General features: G+C 36.4%; 1 protein-coding gene across 1 annotated transcript; it reads left to right on the top strand.

Moving 5' to 3' along the window:
• Positions 1 to 2,424: 2,424 nt before the first annotated feature.
• On the top strand, positions 2,425 to 8,622 carry AMTN (amelotin; the record flags this gene model as incomplete). The annotated part of the gene is made up of 4 exons (XM_082464019.1): positions 2,425 to 2,478; positions 5,456 to 5,542; positions 6,519 to 6,584; positions 7,488 to 8,622. The coding sequence occupies 4 exons, from the start codon at positions 2,425 to 2,427 to the stop codon at positions 7,596 to 7,598; spliced, it is 318 nt and encodes a 105-aa protein (XP_082320145.1). The 3' UTR covers positions 7,599 to 8,622.
• Between the last annotated feature and the right edge of the window lie 7,489 nt (positions 8,623 to 16,111).

Genomic DNA, 16,111 nt, shown 5'->3' with positions numbered 1-16,111 from the left:
CTCACCTAAGCCAAGGAAAAGCAGTGGCATAAAATTCAACTCTGCCTCTTCCAAAAAAGAAAAAATATATATATTTAAGGAAGCCCCTACCTCTACACATTCACTGAAAATAATGCCCAGGGGAGAGGGGATTCCCCAGTGTGGTGGGCTCCCCCCCACGCAATGAGGCTTGACTATTTAATGTTCCCCCACAAGATGTAAGCTCTTTAAGGGCAAGGATTTTTGCCCCTTCCATTCACTGTTTTATTCCCAGGAACTGAAACAATGCTAGCAGAACATAGAGTGAATATATGCTAAATGATGGGTTGGACGAATGAATTGACTGAGTAAAAGAATGAATGAATATGTCTATGAAAGCCTGTGAGAACATAAAGTTGCTTCCCTTCCACATACTTCAGCTCTTATGTTTCATTGTTCCTCTTAATTTCACCCTCTTTACCATGCTATTCTCTGTCCCATCAATCATATATATCCTTCAAATCCACTTAAAGTCCCATCTCTTCTCTGAACTCCACCTTGCTCCAACTCCCTATAGTATATACCTCTACCATTTATCCATCAACACGCAGTGACTATCTGCTGCTCTACAAAGATATTAACATAGAAGACACTAAAGAAATATAAGACGAGGCCCCAGGAACTTTCCATCTAGTTCAAGAGAAACATACAATTAGGAAATAATGAAGGAGCTGTGTGAGATAATGTCTGATCAAGAGCCAAAATAAATAATAGAAGCAAACAATCAAAAATACTACAGGTGATTAAAATTAGGTATCTCTCCAACCCGATCTTTCACTGCTAGCCTCACCTCATTTTGTTCCAGGGATAAGCAACAAAAACATATCTCCTTCATATGTAAACACTTGTTCTGCTCTCCTTGCATTCTTAATGAATGGATTCTTTTTATTCTTCAAAACCTAGTTCAAAGGTCACCTCCTCTACTGGGCTTCTCTGCTCTCTGTCCCCAACAAAATTAACCACGCTCCCCTTCGTACCTGTGAATACTCCTAGGATTACATTTACCAAGCACATACGGGTTAACCTTTGTGTTTCCCCCATTCTTACCAGACAGTAACAAAAGTTGATTGTGTAACAAATAGTTACAGAAAAGGTTTTGGGAACAACTCATCGTCTCAGACAGACATTCTGTATCCTAAAACTAGCCAAATCTAAGATGGCCTTCCATGGGACTTCCCTAGTGGTGCAATGGTTAAGACTCCACCCTTCCACTGCAGGGGGCACAGGTTCGATCCCTGTTCAGCACAGCATGGCCAACAAAAAATAGGAACTAAGATGGTCTTCCTTGTGAAATCCTGGCATGACACAGATTTATCTTTGATTGGACTCAAAATTTGTTGAACAGACCCCACCTCCCTCCATATATAAATCGTTAAAGAAGAGACATATCTCAAAAACTCCAGGGGAAGCCTGGGGCCCTGAAAACCTATGGTGAGCACCTCATTGTTCTTTCTGTGAAAGAAACCTCAGTGGATCCCTGCATTTTGCTTAGCTTACAGTAGATTTTTCCCCGTTTAAAATAAAGTACACCATTCAACTTTTCTGGAAGGAAATTTGGCCATACTTATTGAAATTTAAAACATACATATCCTTTACTACAGTACTTCTAGGAATAATACCTACAGAAATACTCCCACATGTGTGAAAAAATTTTATAAGGATGTTCATTGTACCACTTTTATAATTACAAACTAAAATGGGAATGGATTAAATTTCCATCAAAAGGAAATGTAATAAAATGTAGTCATTAAATACATGAAATAAATCTGTACTGACATATATGGTCATCCATTATTTCTTAAGTAAAAAAGTAAATTGCAGAGCAATAAACATAATAGGTCTTATTTTTTAACATACACAGTTATATTTTGATGTTTGATTTATCATGTATACATGATAAAATAGGGACGTCTGGGAAGTCATTTGGGAAGGAGATGGAGGTGAAGAAGGATTGTAATTTTTCCTTGTCTGCACTTTTTTTTAATTACACAAGGTATATCTTCCTGAAATACCCTCTATTCAAATGGTAGACATTGGGTAATATGATGTCTGCAGCTAATAACTCACCTAATGAAGTGCTGGGAAATGAAAGAAACCAAATGATTTCACAGACAGCTAAGTCCTGATTGGTCCCTCAGTTGCCAGCCTCCTGGAGTCAAGTTTAAATTCCTCCTACAAACTCACAGCTCATCAAAGGGTAAAATTTTTCATCATAGAAACTAGAGAAATCAACTGGACTTTGCATATTGTCTCACCTGTACATTTTGCCTAGTGAAGAGAAAGGTAACAGAAATGACCATGTTTCAAAGAGAGCATTCTTTTTTTTCAAGTACCACCTTGTCTCAAAAAGAAAAAAATAGAGTGAAAGAATAACACTATTTTGTTGTTTCAGGTAGTAATTTGAACATGAAGACTACGATTCTATTGTTTTGTCTTCTAGGATCAACTCTGTCATTACCAGTAAGTGCAAAATGTATATTTTATGAACCAACCAGCCTTAGCTGCACCTCTCTCTCTCCTTGCCCTCTGCTAAAACTGCTCCGTGACCCATTCCTTTAGTTTCCTGTTTTTATTTTCCAAGTTGAAAGATGATAAACTAATGAAGTATTAGTGCATATTTCAATGTACTTATATTGTTAAAATGCATCCAATCTATCGTGGATTGAGTGGATTAATTTTATAATAAATTAATTTTTATTATTATTTTGATTTATTTTTGAATAAATTATTGATTATTTGATTTATTTTGAATAATAAATTAATTTTGATTATTTTTAGCAGAGAAATAGGGTAGAAATTAGGAGAAAAAGGAATGCTTTAGATTATGTCTGCTCAAAGTGGATAATTATTCTACTTCCAAAAAGAAGTTAAGATTTTCTTGCCAACTAATTATTTTCTCATGACCAAAGATGTAAACTAAAACATTCTGATTTTTCTAATTGGAAGCACGAAACATCTAGATTGTATAAACTCTAAAAGGTCTACCAAACCGTGCAATAGTAAGGGAATATTAGAAAGCAGTCAATATTTTTTACTTAGAACATTTCATCACAAAACATGTTCATATGTAACAGTTTTTTGAACAAAAAAGAGCACTAGTATTCAAACATGTATTCCAACTGTCCTTCAATATTTTATAGACATAATATGGGTGGTTTGGGTCTCTAAGTGAATTTCCCTTTGTTTGAGATGCTTCAGTGTGGACAACAAGAAAAAAATTTTACATATTTACTATGAATTAGCAGAACAAAAAGAAACCATTCTCAGTTAGGCCTCAAGCTCACTTAACACTTCCTTACTCATCTATACAATCAGCAAATATTTATTGAAAACTCTCTGTATACCATATACTGTGCTAGTTGCTGAAGATACAATGGTAAGAAAAAAAGGCATGATCCTTCATGGTGTTTACAAGGGCTATAGATACTAAAAAATATTTTTAATGTTAAATTATAAATTATAACCATGATTAGTTCTATGAAGGACCTGAACAGGGTGATCTTGGGGGGACGGGATGGAACAAAACATGAATAACCAACCTCCTTCTTATTTCACTGCAAATATACATTTGTCCTTTAAAGAAGTTGTCTACAAAAATGTGATGTTTAAACAAGGTAAATTAGGAAGTTAAATTCTTTGTAAAACATGGATTTTGCGCTTCACCGAACAAGTTTGCCAAAAGGTTCTTCTAAATAAGGTGTCTCTAGTGAATTTAAATTACCATAAAATTTGTAAAGACTCAAGACAAATAAAACTTTCCTGGAGCACAGCTATCATTCAAAGTGGACTGAGGAGTACTGTGCAGGTTAATGCAGATTGGGAGTGCAGTTAGAAACAGTGGTGCAGGGAATGTGGGAAGTAACATTAAAATGTCTATTAGGTATAGTATTGGTATTTATCAAATAAAACTCAGGACACATAGACAAGGTTTTTTAAAATTATTTGTACATGAATTTATTGAATTATCATAAAGGTATATAAAATGAATCGATTTGCAAATGCGAACACTTAAAGCAGCCTAGCAATTGTTTTCAGTAAATCAAAAGTTTGGGAATAGGGTACGCACTGGAGATGGGACAGGTTGCATACTCAGAAGAGTAGATAGGCTAGGCCTCAAAAAGAAGGTGAGCTCGAGCAACAACGTGAAGCCAGTGAGGAAGTGAGCCAATGACGGGGAAGAAAGCATTCCAGACAGAGGGAACAGGTGGAGGTGAGGCTCTGAGGCAAGAATCGGCCTTGAGTGTCCCAGAGACAGCAAGGAGCCTAAACAACAGTAGGAGGGTGAACAAGAGAAAATGAGGTAGGATGGAAGGTCAGAGAGGCACTGGGGGCCCAGGGCCTGAGGGCATTTTAGGCCATTGTATTGTCCCTGGCTGAAAACAGAAGTCAAGGCAGAGATTGAACAAAGATGTGAACACACCAGACTGTTGTTTTCAAAGGCTCCCTCTGACTGCCATGCTGACAGTGGATCGATCGTAGTGGATGAAAACACATTTGCAGAATTTATACTTACATAATCTTAAGGCTTAAAGGGACCCCTAAGGACAGATAGTGCCAATCTTACCTCTTACAACTGAGAGAAAGGACCAAAGTGAAATCAAGAGTCATTGGTAGCTCCAGGATATATCCAAGCGACCCAAGGGTTAATGCAGTGCTGGGAGCCCCCAGCACACTGCCCTTGGGGATGCAGCCAGGAGCAAATGCCAACCAGAGTCAACCTTGCCAGAGAGCTTCCACCTGAATGCAGATGGAGTACAAAGAAAAACAAATAGAAGGATTCATTTCTTCAAGGACTAAAAGCACTCGCAGGGATCCAAGTACAGGCTCTGCAACTCAAAATATCACCTTGGCAGGTGACATTGCTTCTCACTTCCCTCATCTATAAAACAGTACAACTAGATCATATGGATTCAAGGAGATTTTTACCCCTAAAATTCAGTTATTCTTAATACACTAGGAAAATACCCTGGCCAGGAAGGAGACAGAATTTCCATTACAGGAAGTGACTTGTCAGGCATGAGGTAAAATTAGGAAGCTTTGTGAAAATGCAGTAGAAATCATGGCAGCTTACCTTCAAGCTTTGGGAAAAAGCAAATGTGTATACAGCTAAGGTGTGGACTATATATTTCATGTCCTGGAAAAGGAGGAAAGCACTTTCAGAAAAGAAATGGGAACCTAGGAACTACCACCAGAAATCCATGTGCCCTACCTCACCCTCTGTCCCTCCCCACAGCACCCCTCCTGGTCTGGCACTTTTCCACTCCACAATTCCATCTCCTGTCATGCACAAAATGTTCCACGGAGTTAAAACTGCTCCAAAACACACAGAGGCTAAAGACAGACGTTTTTGCATTTGGGTCAACTTGTTACATCCTGGAAATAAATGGATACAAAACCTCAAACACATCCCTGCTTCTGCAAAAATTTGGTATCACAGATGCAGCTCAACCCTGCTTTGGTACTTCCTCCAACAAAGCTGGTTCCAGATCAGGCAACACTGCTAAACCAACAACAGCCAAATCAGGTAAGAGTCCTACAATGGGGAACATTTAGAGACCAGCAAAGGAAACATGTTAAGACTAGTGGATTTAAAATCAAGATTCATCCAAAGTCTCATGACTGAGCAACAGATAGAAAAGCTTTATTTGGGGGAAAATAAAAACAAGAAACATACTTTTTTTCAAAACTTTGAGCAGGAAAAGCAACACATCTTCATTCTTTTTCCTTTTGTCTGAATAATAATTTGGTTTAGCAACCAAATCTAGTAAACTCTGAAAAGCAATAGCTACACCTATTGAAAAAGCTTGGTCATCTATGCCCTTGAAGTACTGTGACTTAATCATGTATGGTATTTGCCAGAACTAGCAGGGATTAAGAAGTAATCTGTAAAAATAATTGCAGATTTCCTCGTGGTTTTCTTAAATTTCATTGTTGCTGATGAGCTGATGTGTTACTGTAAAATCTGTCTTTGAAACATATTTAAGTACATTTGAAAACTGCATGGTCTCCTGGCTACCCACTCCCTTCTTCCCACCCTTCCCCTGTTCAAAAGGACCTCTCCTTACCTACATCTAGACTTTGTGAAATAGTACAATAATACCAGTCTTAAGTTCTCTTTTTGGCCTATGGACATTATACAATACTCATGTCAGTAGCCAACCTCTCTCCTTAAGGAACTAGAAGCTTTGGGGACCTTCTTTGGAAAATAATACAAAATTAGATATGTAAAATTAGTTACTAAAGTGAATAATTTATAATGAGATAAGAAATAAGAGTAAATTACACATTTTTAAGCTGATAAATACCTTAAATTTGACACATTGCTAGGGTGCCTCCGAGGGCCACGGAAGGGGGCAATGCCAGTGAGAGGCCCTGAAGCTTTACCTTCATGGTAAATCCACCTGTGACTAGAGTATAGGTTACTTGAGGATATCCTCCACTGACAGCATTGTAAAACCAGACAACCTCTTGTCTCACACATCAATTTCAATGCCCTGCAGTTCTTCCCTTCTTTAAGTCTAATTCCATTGACACAGATGCTCACACTGGGGTCAGACCTGCAACTGGTAAGTACTCTTTTTTATCATTTTAATATCCATTGTTAAATAAAAATAATACCTAATGTGGAGGGTATGTGTGTGTGTGTGTGTGTATCCATAGATGTACACATGCACACACATTCATTGTAGTGACAGAGAAAAGCCAAAGGGAGTTGAATGCTATTCAATACATCATTAGAAAATTTTCTTAGCAAGAGAATCTCTAAAGGAATTAATCTAATTCTTAAGTCTTTACTTCTTTAGTTCTTCTCACCTCCTCTCCGAGCTCCCCTCCCCATTCCTCTGACACAGCTTCCTCATGGCCCGTACAACATCCACATACCCACACAAACACTATGACTGCTATCATTGCCCCAAAAACAAGAGCAAACAAGAAGGGGTAGAAAGATCTACATTCTTTTCATAGAATATCTGTATAGTTTAATCTGTTGGCGGGATAAAATAATGTTTCTTTTCTGCTTAAAATGGATTTTTTCCACTGGTCAGATTTAAATATAGTACTAGACCATATTCAGACTAGATACTTTATTCTGACACTCACAATTTTCATGGGGATCCCTATGAAGGAACTCAGTTCTTCATAAGAAAGTCATCAGAAAAATTCCAGGAACCCTTGCTGTTACAGCCAAAAAGGGAAGGCAAATATAGAATCACTTAAGTAATCCTCAGGAGAATGGGTTAAATGCCACAGAAAAACTTAATATGAGAAAATTAGTCCTGGACTTGATGGTTGTACTAGTAGACTAAACAAGTCTTTGAACTTCATTTCTATATCTAATTCCAAATGCAATGTAGTGTACTATATATTTGCATAGCAAATCCTCCCTTTTACATTTAGTAAATACAAATTCGGGTCCTGGATGTTCAAACTGAAACAACACAATGAAAATCTTCCTCGTTGCCCTACAGCTAAATCCTGTTGCAGGGATGGCACCTGGTACCCAGACCCTCCCACTGACCTTGGGGGGTTTGAAGGTACAGCAGCAGCTGCAACCACAAGTGAGTTCAAAGACCTACTAAGTTTAACAATGGGGAGCATTTTCCCTCAGGTGAAAGCCCTAAAGGGGAGGAAAGAATATTTTCAAGGTTCTTTAAAGTTCTACCCTGGTAATTTGCAGAGGGATGTCCTACTAAACTTAAAGCAGTCTTTGGCAATTTGGTTCTTGCTGAAATCCCATGAGAACACACCCAGAAAACAGCATGCTGCCCCATAACCTGTCTAGAATACATTTGTAATAGGTAACAGGAAATGTGAAGAGTCGGGGAAGATCGAGAAGTAAAGAATAAACGGGGGGATTGAGAGGTATCAGGATTCTTCTCCAGCTTGCTCTGTTTCTATTGAAGACCTTCTGGGTGACCAAAATCATTCCAAAGAAAAAATAAGAGATAGATAAAGTTTATTTCCAGCAAATCTAATCTCATCCTTTTTGTGTGCTTTTTTCATGCCTCCTCTCGAGTCCCCAAGGACTCTCTAGTTCCTTTTTTCCTGCCATCATTATTTGCTTTCAGGAAAACCCCCAAAAAACCCCCTCACATGAAGATATAAATGACATACTTAGGACATCACCTCTTTCAGAAGTGTTTGCATTTTAACTGCAAAGCCTAAATTTTGTCTTCTTGGAACTTCTCTAAATAGTTTAATGACTCTGGAGAAAAATACAATGATCCCTTTATGACTAAATTGGTTATTGTTAACTAATTCTCCCTAACACATGACCTCAGCCCCTATCATTCCCACATAATGGTCTAATTTTTTGTAGAAGCTTTCTTGATTATTACATCCATAGTATATGTTAACTATAGAGAATTTAGAAAACACAGATAAGCAAAAAGAAAAAATAAAATTCACCCATAAGCCTATCAGCCAGAATTAAACACTGTCAGCATTCTAGATTATGTCCTTCCACTCTTTTTTCTATGCATATAAGTATACTTTTTAAAGACAATATGTTCTTACTATATCTGATGTTCTATAATCTATTTTTTTCACTTAATACATTTTGAATAGTCTTGCCTATATTTTGAATATTCACTTATAACATTGTGAATCACTTATAACATTGTTTTTAATGATTGCTAGTATTCCATCATATTGCAAAAATTTGGGTTTTTTCCAAAATTTTTGCTTCTATAAACAATTCTACAGTGAACATCCTTTGACTAAGTCTTTGACCATTTCAGTGATTATTTCTTTAAGACCAGTTCTTAGGAATAGAATTTGTGGGTCCAAAGATATTCAAAACTGTAAGACTTTTAATACACATTCCCAAATAATGAAGCATGACTATACCCTAACCATCCTCCTACCACTATGGACACATCCAACTTATAGTAGCAAGCTTATATTAATTAGTAATTATAATCAAAGCTGAGTTTAATTGACAAAATTATTTTAAGCTGCTCAATTTAAATTCTATATCATATGCAACTAATACTTTTTTCTTTGCCTTTTGTCCAAAATAACAACACAAGAAACTCTATACTGCTTCATTTATTCATATTTGTAAAAATCTGTAACATAACTAACTTTTACATTTCTTTTTTTAATATTGATGTGTATACTTGTCTATCAGTCATTACTTATTTCTTACAGATATATCAGAGCCTTCACTCAAAGTATTTGCTGCTTATTTATATCTTAATAACAAAAGTGATCCTCAGAAAAAGACTAGAGAGAGTAGCAAATAAAATGAGAATCTCTTTACTACATGACCCTGGTGTAATCTCTCTGCCATCATCAAAAAGTCTACAAACAATAAACGCTGGAGAGGGTGTGGAGAAAAGGGAACCCTCCTACACTGTTGGTGGGAGGTGAATTGGTACAACCACTATAGAGAACAGTATGGAGGTTCCTTAAAAATCTAAAAATAGAACTACCATATGATACAGCAATCCCACTCCTGAGCATATATCCAGAGAAAACCATAATCTGAGAAGATACATGTACCCCAACATTCATTGCAGCACTATTTACAATAGCCAAGACATGGAAACAACCCAAATGTACATCGACAGATGAATGGATAAAGAAGATGGAATACTACTCAGCCATAAAAAAGAATGAAATAGTGCTTCCCTGGTGGCGCAGTGGTTGAGAATCTGCCTGTTAATGCAGGGGACATGGGTTTGAGCCCTGGTCTGGGAAGATCCCACATGCCGCGGAGCAACTGGGCCCGTGAGCCACAACTACTGAGCCTGCGCATCTGAAGCCTGTGCTCCGCAACAAGAGAGGCCGCGACAGTGAGAGGCCCGCGCACCGCGATGAAGAGTGACCCCCACTTGCCGCAACTAGAGAAAGCCCTCGCACAGAAACGAAGACACAACACAGCCAAAAAAATAAATAAAAATTTAAAAAAATGGGACTTTTAATATTAAATTAAAAAAAAAAGAATGAAATAATGCTATTTGCAGCAACATGGATGGACCTAGAGATTATCATATGAAGTGAAGTAAGTCAGAGAAAGACAAATATCATAAGATATCACCTATATGTGCAATCTTAAAAAATGATACAATTGAACATATTTACAAAACAGAAATAGACTCATAGACAGAATACAAACTTATGGTTAACAAAGGGGATAATGGGGGGGTAGATAAATTAGGAGTGTGGAATTAATATATACACACTACTGTATATAAAATAAACAACAAGGACCTACAGTATAGCACAGGGAACTATACTCAATATCTTGTAATAACCTATAATGGAAAAGAATCTGAAAAATATATATATATACACACATATATATATAACTGAATCACTTTTATACACATGAAACTAATACAACACTGTAAGTTAATTATACTTCAATTTAAAAAAATAAATTAAATAAAAATTTTAAAAGTATCCACTAAAGGTGAGACTCTTGCTCTGCACACCTAAAAGGTAGAATTTAGTGTGATTTAAATTTATAACCCAGACCACTGTAGTGCATTCAGAGTGGGAGGGAGTGGGAGGGATTACTATAAACTACAGTGGAGGTCCCACATAGGAAAGATATGAATAGGTTTAATAACATTCCTCATTATATTTGAGTCAGCCCCATCAGTATGGAAAAAACCTAAATATACACCCACAAAATATATTCCATGTTATGTTTTTCAGGTGGTTAAAATTTTACTAGTGGTTAAAGACTTATTAGCCACAGTGTTTCAGATTTGCAGACCTGAATAACATATTATGAATTTTTAAGGTTTTTATAGCCAAACAAGAGTAAATTAGGATTTAATTTTCCAAAAGTGCTTTGCCATTAATGTCATGTGATACTAATTAAAAGTGCTAATCAAAAGATTTCCTAGGTAACCCTCTATCAAAAAACATTCTCTCTGAGCCTCATTTTTCTTATCTGTAAAATGGGGGCAAAAACCTGTTATAGATACCCCACAAGGTTAACAAGATGATCAAAATAGGTAATACATGAAAGTGCTCTGTAAACTCCAAACCACTGTAGAAATTCATTTTGTTTACTTTCAATATCCTTCAAACCAATTAAAATTACCTGTCCTTCCAGCCCCACATCTTCTACCTGGTCTTCCTCAATATATTTTAATTATTAGTGTAGGTATATAATTGCCAGCTAAACCATCGAGGTCAGGTGTCTTCCTGGGTATGCTACACTTGGGGGAACCTGAAAACTTCCCAAGGCTAAAGGCAAACAGATGGATTTAAGGGCTCAGTTTCCACACTTACATCCCACATATGGACTTTCCTAAGATAGATCTGCCTGAGAACATGTACTACTTTTCTTCCTCTCCTCTCATAGTCACTCTTTTCTCACATTACAGAAGAAAGACCTATGTCTCATCTATCGCTGATCTCACTGTGGAAAAGTGCTATGTCATAGAAAACCTCCAGGACACAAAACAAAGAATTTCAAATACTGGAGCTGATGTTGAGAATGACAATGGCCTTTTACAACTCAGGTAGTTTCTTGTTCTTAGCTTTCAACGAAATTAAATGAGGACCTACTGGAACAGGAATTTGATCATTGAAAACATTTTTGATGGTAGAAATTAAAACTACAAAATATTAAATGTTAGTTATTAATTCATTTTAAAATATCAATAACACATAAATTACATGTCAATACAAATATCATCCCTTTTAAATTAAAAATAACTTTTTTAATTTGATGAGAACGCTCAATTTAATTAACAAAATTTAGTGAGAAGAATGGTTTTATCTTTGAACTCTCATGTCTGACTTAATAAAAGATGTTAGGATTCTCTTATCTGCTTCTGCATTCAATCTTCATCTGTCACAGTATGACATATGTAGCTGCTGGAAAGTTCTACTGTATATTCTTCATAGAATGGGAATGACAAAGGAAAATGAAATCTTTATATTATTATAAAAATAGTTTTATCTCACTGACCTATCAAAAGAATCTCAGGGACCCCTAAGAATCCTCACCAAATTTTGAGAATAATTTTGAATGATGTTGCATTCATAGCTTTTAATCCTCTCCCTGGTTATATATTGAAAATAGCATAGTGATCTACCACATGTGTGTGACTTTACACACAGACATTCTCGTTGCTTATTGTACTGCTAGTCTGTGCCCTACACACACAGTAACTCTGATAAACTCAAATTTATTCAATTCCCACCAAAAAAGAAAAAAGCTATAGTAAATGTATAATTGTATGTGCTGCAATATCAAATATATTCCTGGCAGAAAAGATCTTCCCTTTAAAGGAGGCATCAGTGAAAACTGAAACCTCTGCTTCCAGTTTTATGGTCTGATTGGTAGAATTTTACACAGACTAGTTTCTGGCTTCAAACATTACAGACCTTTTTTCTCTTTCATTACTCATACTTCTGCTACCAAGCACCACAAGACAGGTTCATGTGGCAATGCCAAGTTCCGCCTTTCACTTTGGTGTCCCAACACTTGGTACATTGAGACAGTAGGGGGTAGGAGTATTCCTGAAGCCATTTCTAAAGTGGCAACTTATTCACAAGCCACATACATATAGCCCACTAAACCCAAATTCAATATCTCCCCAATTCAACCCTCCTGAGGCAGATCTCGAAAATGCCTGTGATAACCCCAATGCCATTGACACAAAGTATGATGAAAGAAAAGTCAACGTGGAGAGAAACAGATGTCTTCACTGGTTGTGATTAAAATATCTTACATTTTCAAGAGCTACAAACATAAGACCCCACAAACACGTACTCTCAGGGCCCCGGAAGGAGCCTGTGTGAGTGAAAGTCCCTGCAGCTTAAACTTTATTGGCTTTATAATTAATCTGTCTCTGCCTCAACACTTTTACCCAGTTGTATTTGCCCTTTTTTCCTCTGTATTTTGTGTTATTTTTGCAATAATCCTATTTATGTCCTTATTAGAAAGCAAAAAGTTCATAATAACACCTCCTATGTTCTAGGTGACAAGTTCTGCTTGGAGTACAAAGCAAAGGGAAATAATATATACTGAGAGCATTCTATGTAAGAAGTGCAAAATATTTTTGGAAAATTGAACTCTAACTTACTCTTGGTAAGGTAATGGATACTAAAGTCTAGAGAGAAATGCCATCCAATAGAAATACAATATGAATCACATATGTAATTTAAAATTTTCTAGTAGCCACAGGAAAAGGTAAAAAGAAGTAGGTAAAGTTAATTTTAATAATATATTTTATTTAACCCAATATATATATAATAGTATACCCTGACATACATATAATACAAAAAATTAATGATCTTGGGGCTTTGCTGGTGGTGTAGAGGTTAAGAATCCACTTGCCAATGCAAGGGACACGGGTTCAAGCCCTGGTCTGGGAAGATCCCACATGCCGTGGAGCAACTAAGCCCGTGAGCCACAACTACTGAGCCCGCATGCTACAACTACTGAAGCCTGCGTGCCTAGAGCCTGTGCTCCGCAACAAGAGAAGCCACAGCAATGAGAAGCCCATGCACCACAACAAAGAGTAGCCCCCGCTCGCCACAACTAGAGAAAGCCCGCACGCAGCAACAAAGACCAAATGCAGCCAAAAATAAATAAATTAATTAATTAATTATCTTTTTTTTTTTCTTTTTTGGTTACTAAATCTTTGGAACTAGATGTGTGTTTCAATTTGCATCTCAATTTAAACTACTAGCCACATTTCAAGTGCTTAAAAGCCACATTTGGCTAGTGGCTACCATACTGGACAGTGCATGTCTAAATATAATGGAAGAGCCACAGGGTTAAAAGTAACATCCCTATTTTAACAACAGGAAAATCTAAAGCTTGGTATAAGTAACATTTCCAAGGTCACTCAGGAGCTAGCATTTGGTGGAGATGGGGTTTGAACGTGGGTTTGCATAACAAGTGATAAAGTTGAAAGAAACTTTTCTAAATTACCAAAAATAAAAATCAAATTTAATCAATAGTGTTAGAGAAAAGACCAGATCATAAAATAATATAAAATCATTGTCAGATGAAGAGAAAGAAAAGAATCTAGATATTGACCTTTCACCTTTCACAAAAATTAACTCAAAATGCCTCATAGACCTAAATGTAAAATGTAAAAATAAAGATCCCTAGAATACACAAAAAGAATATCTACATGACCTTAGATTTGGAGATGACTCTTTAGATACAATATCAAAAGTACTCTCCATGAAAGAAAAAATGGTAAGTTAGACTTTCATTAAAGTTAAATTTTTCTGCTCTGCCAAAGATAGGGGTAAGAGAATAAAAAGAAAGCCATAGACTGGGAGAAAATCTTAGCAAAACATATATCTGATAAAGGACTGGTATCCAAAACATACAAAGAATTCATAAAATTCAACAGTAAGACAAAAAGCAACCCAATTTTTTTGAATGGGCAAGAAATCTGAACAGACACCAAAAAAAACACCATACAGATGGCACTTATTTGGAAGATGGGAAAAAATGCTCAACATCATATGTCAGCATGAAATTGCAAATTCAAAAACAATGAGATACAACTGAACACCTATTAGAAAGGTTAAAATTCACACACCAGTAAAACCAAATGCTGGTAAGGATGTGGAGCAACGGGAACTCTCATCCATTGCTGGTAGAAATGCAAAATGGTACAGCTACTTTGGAAGACAGTTTGGCAGTTTCTTACGAAACTTAAAATACTCTTAGCCACGTAACCCAGCATTGCACTCCTTAGTATTTACCCAAATGAGCTGAAAACTTACGTTCACACAAGAACCTGCATAAAAATGTTTATAGCAACTTTACTCATAATCGCCAAACTTGGAAGCAAACAAGATGTCTTTCAATAGCTGAATGGATACACAAACTGTGGTACAACATACAGTGGAATATTATTTGCTATCAAGCCACAGAAAGTCATGAAGTAATCTTAAATGCATATTACTAAGCAAAAGAAGCCAATCTGCTAGATACACACTGTATGATTCCAGCTGGATGACATTTTGGAAAAGGCAAAACTGTGGAGACAGTAAAATGATCAGTGGCTGCCAGAGTTTTGGGAGAAGGGAGGGATGGACAGGTGAAGCACAGAGGATTTTTAGGGCAATGAAACTATTGTGTTTGATACTGAGATGGCAGGTACACATCATTACACATTTGTCAAAACCCACATAATATACAACATAAACAGTGAACCCTAATGTAAACTATGGGATTTAATTAATAAAAATGTGTCATTATTGGATCATCAATTGTGACAAACGTACCACACTAATGCAAGCTGTTAACAATAAGATTAACTGTGCGGGAGACGAAAAGGGGATAAAAGGGAACTCTCTGTACTTTCTGCTCAGTTTTTCTGTAAACCTAAAACTGATTTTTTTAAGTCTATTAATTTTTTAAAATATACCCAAAAAATTACTGGTTAGTATTTTAAAATATTAGCCCACAATGTTTGCAAATTGATATGGTTTGCTAGAAATGCTGATTAAGAGATAGAAAATATCACCCCCTAGTGGCTCTGAGAAAGAAAAACTACAAGTGTAATGAACCAGCTAGAGTCAAAGAAAAAGCAGCAATAGCCCCTTTGGGGGGACAAGGTACTTCTAAAAACAAATTAAGTCTCAAATATGAGAGCCATACATAAATCCAAGTAAGAACTCAAGTATTCAGGAGGAAGGGTGATTAAGGACAACATTTAAGGAAAATCAGAGAGTGTATGAGCAAAGTATCAATATATAAGTGACTGATACTTTATAATACCATGGGAGTGACTTGGAAAGAAGGAAACCAAATTCTATAACTCCTTCAACTGTCTAAGTATCCCTTGGGTAAGAAGGCCTCTGCAGGCCAGGAAACGAAGTCACACTAAAGGGCCATAAAAATGCAGGTCCATCCTCCCAGTAAAATATTGGCAGACCTGACCGGCAGATGTAAGATATAAGATCTAAGATGTAAGAAGCCACATTCAAGAAACTCAAGGGGACTAAGCAAACACAAGTTGAACTTTTAATTATTAATATAGTTAAAACTTTAAATTTTTTAAACTAAAACAGGTAACCATATACCCAATACAAAATGTGTTATGACAGATTTTAGACCAACACATAGGACAAATAATTGCAACAAGTA

This window comes from Balaenoptera physalus (assembly GCF_965194825.1).
Source record: "Balaenoptera physalus genome assembly, chromosome: 5".
Taxonomy (NCBI): Eukaryota; Metazoa; Chordata; class Mammalia; order Artiodactyla; family Balaenopteridae; genus Balaenoptera; species Balaenoptera physalus.
The sequence above is the reverse complement of the archived record's forward strand: the minus strand, read 5'-3'. Positions and strand labels throughout refer to the sequence as shown.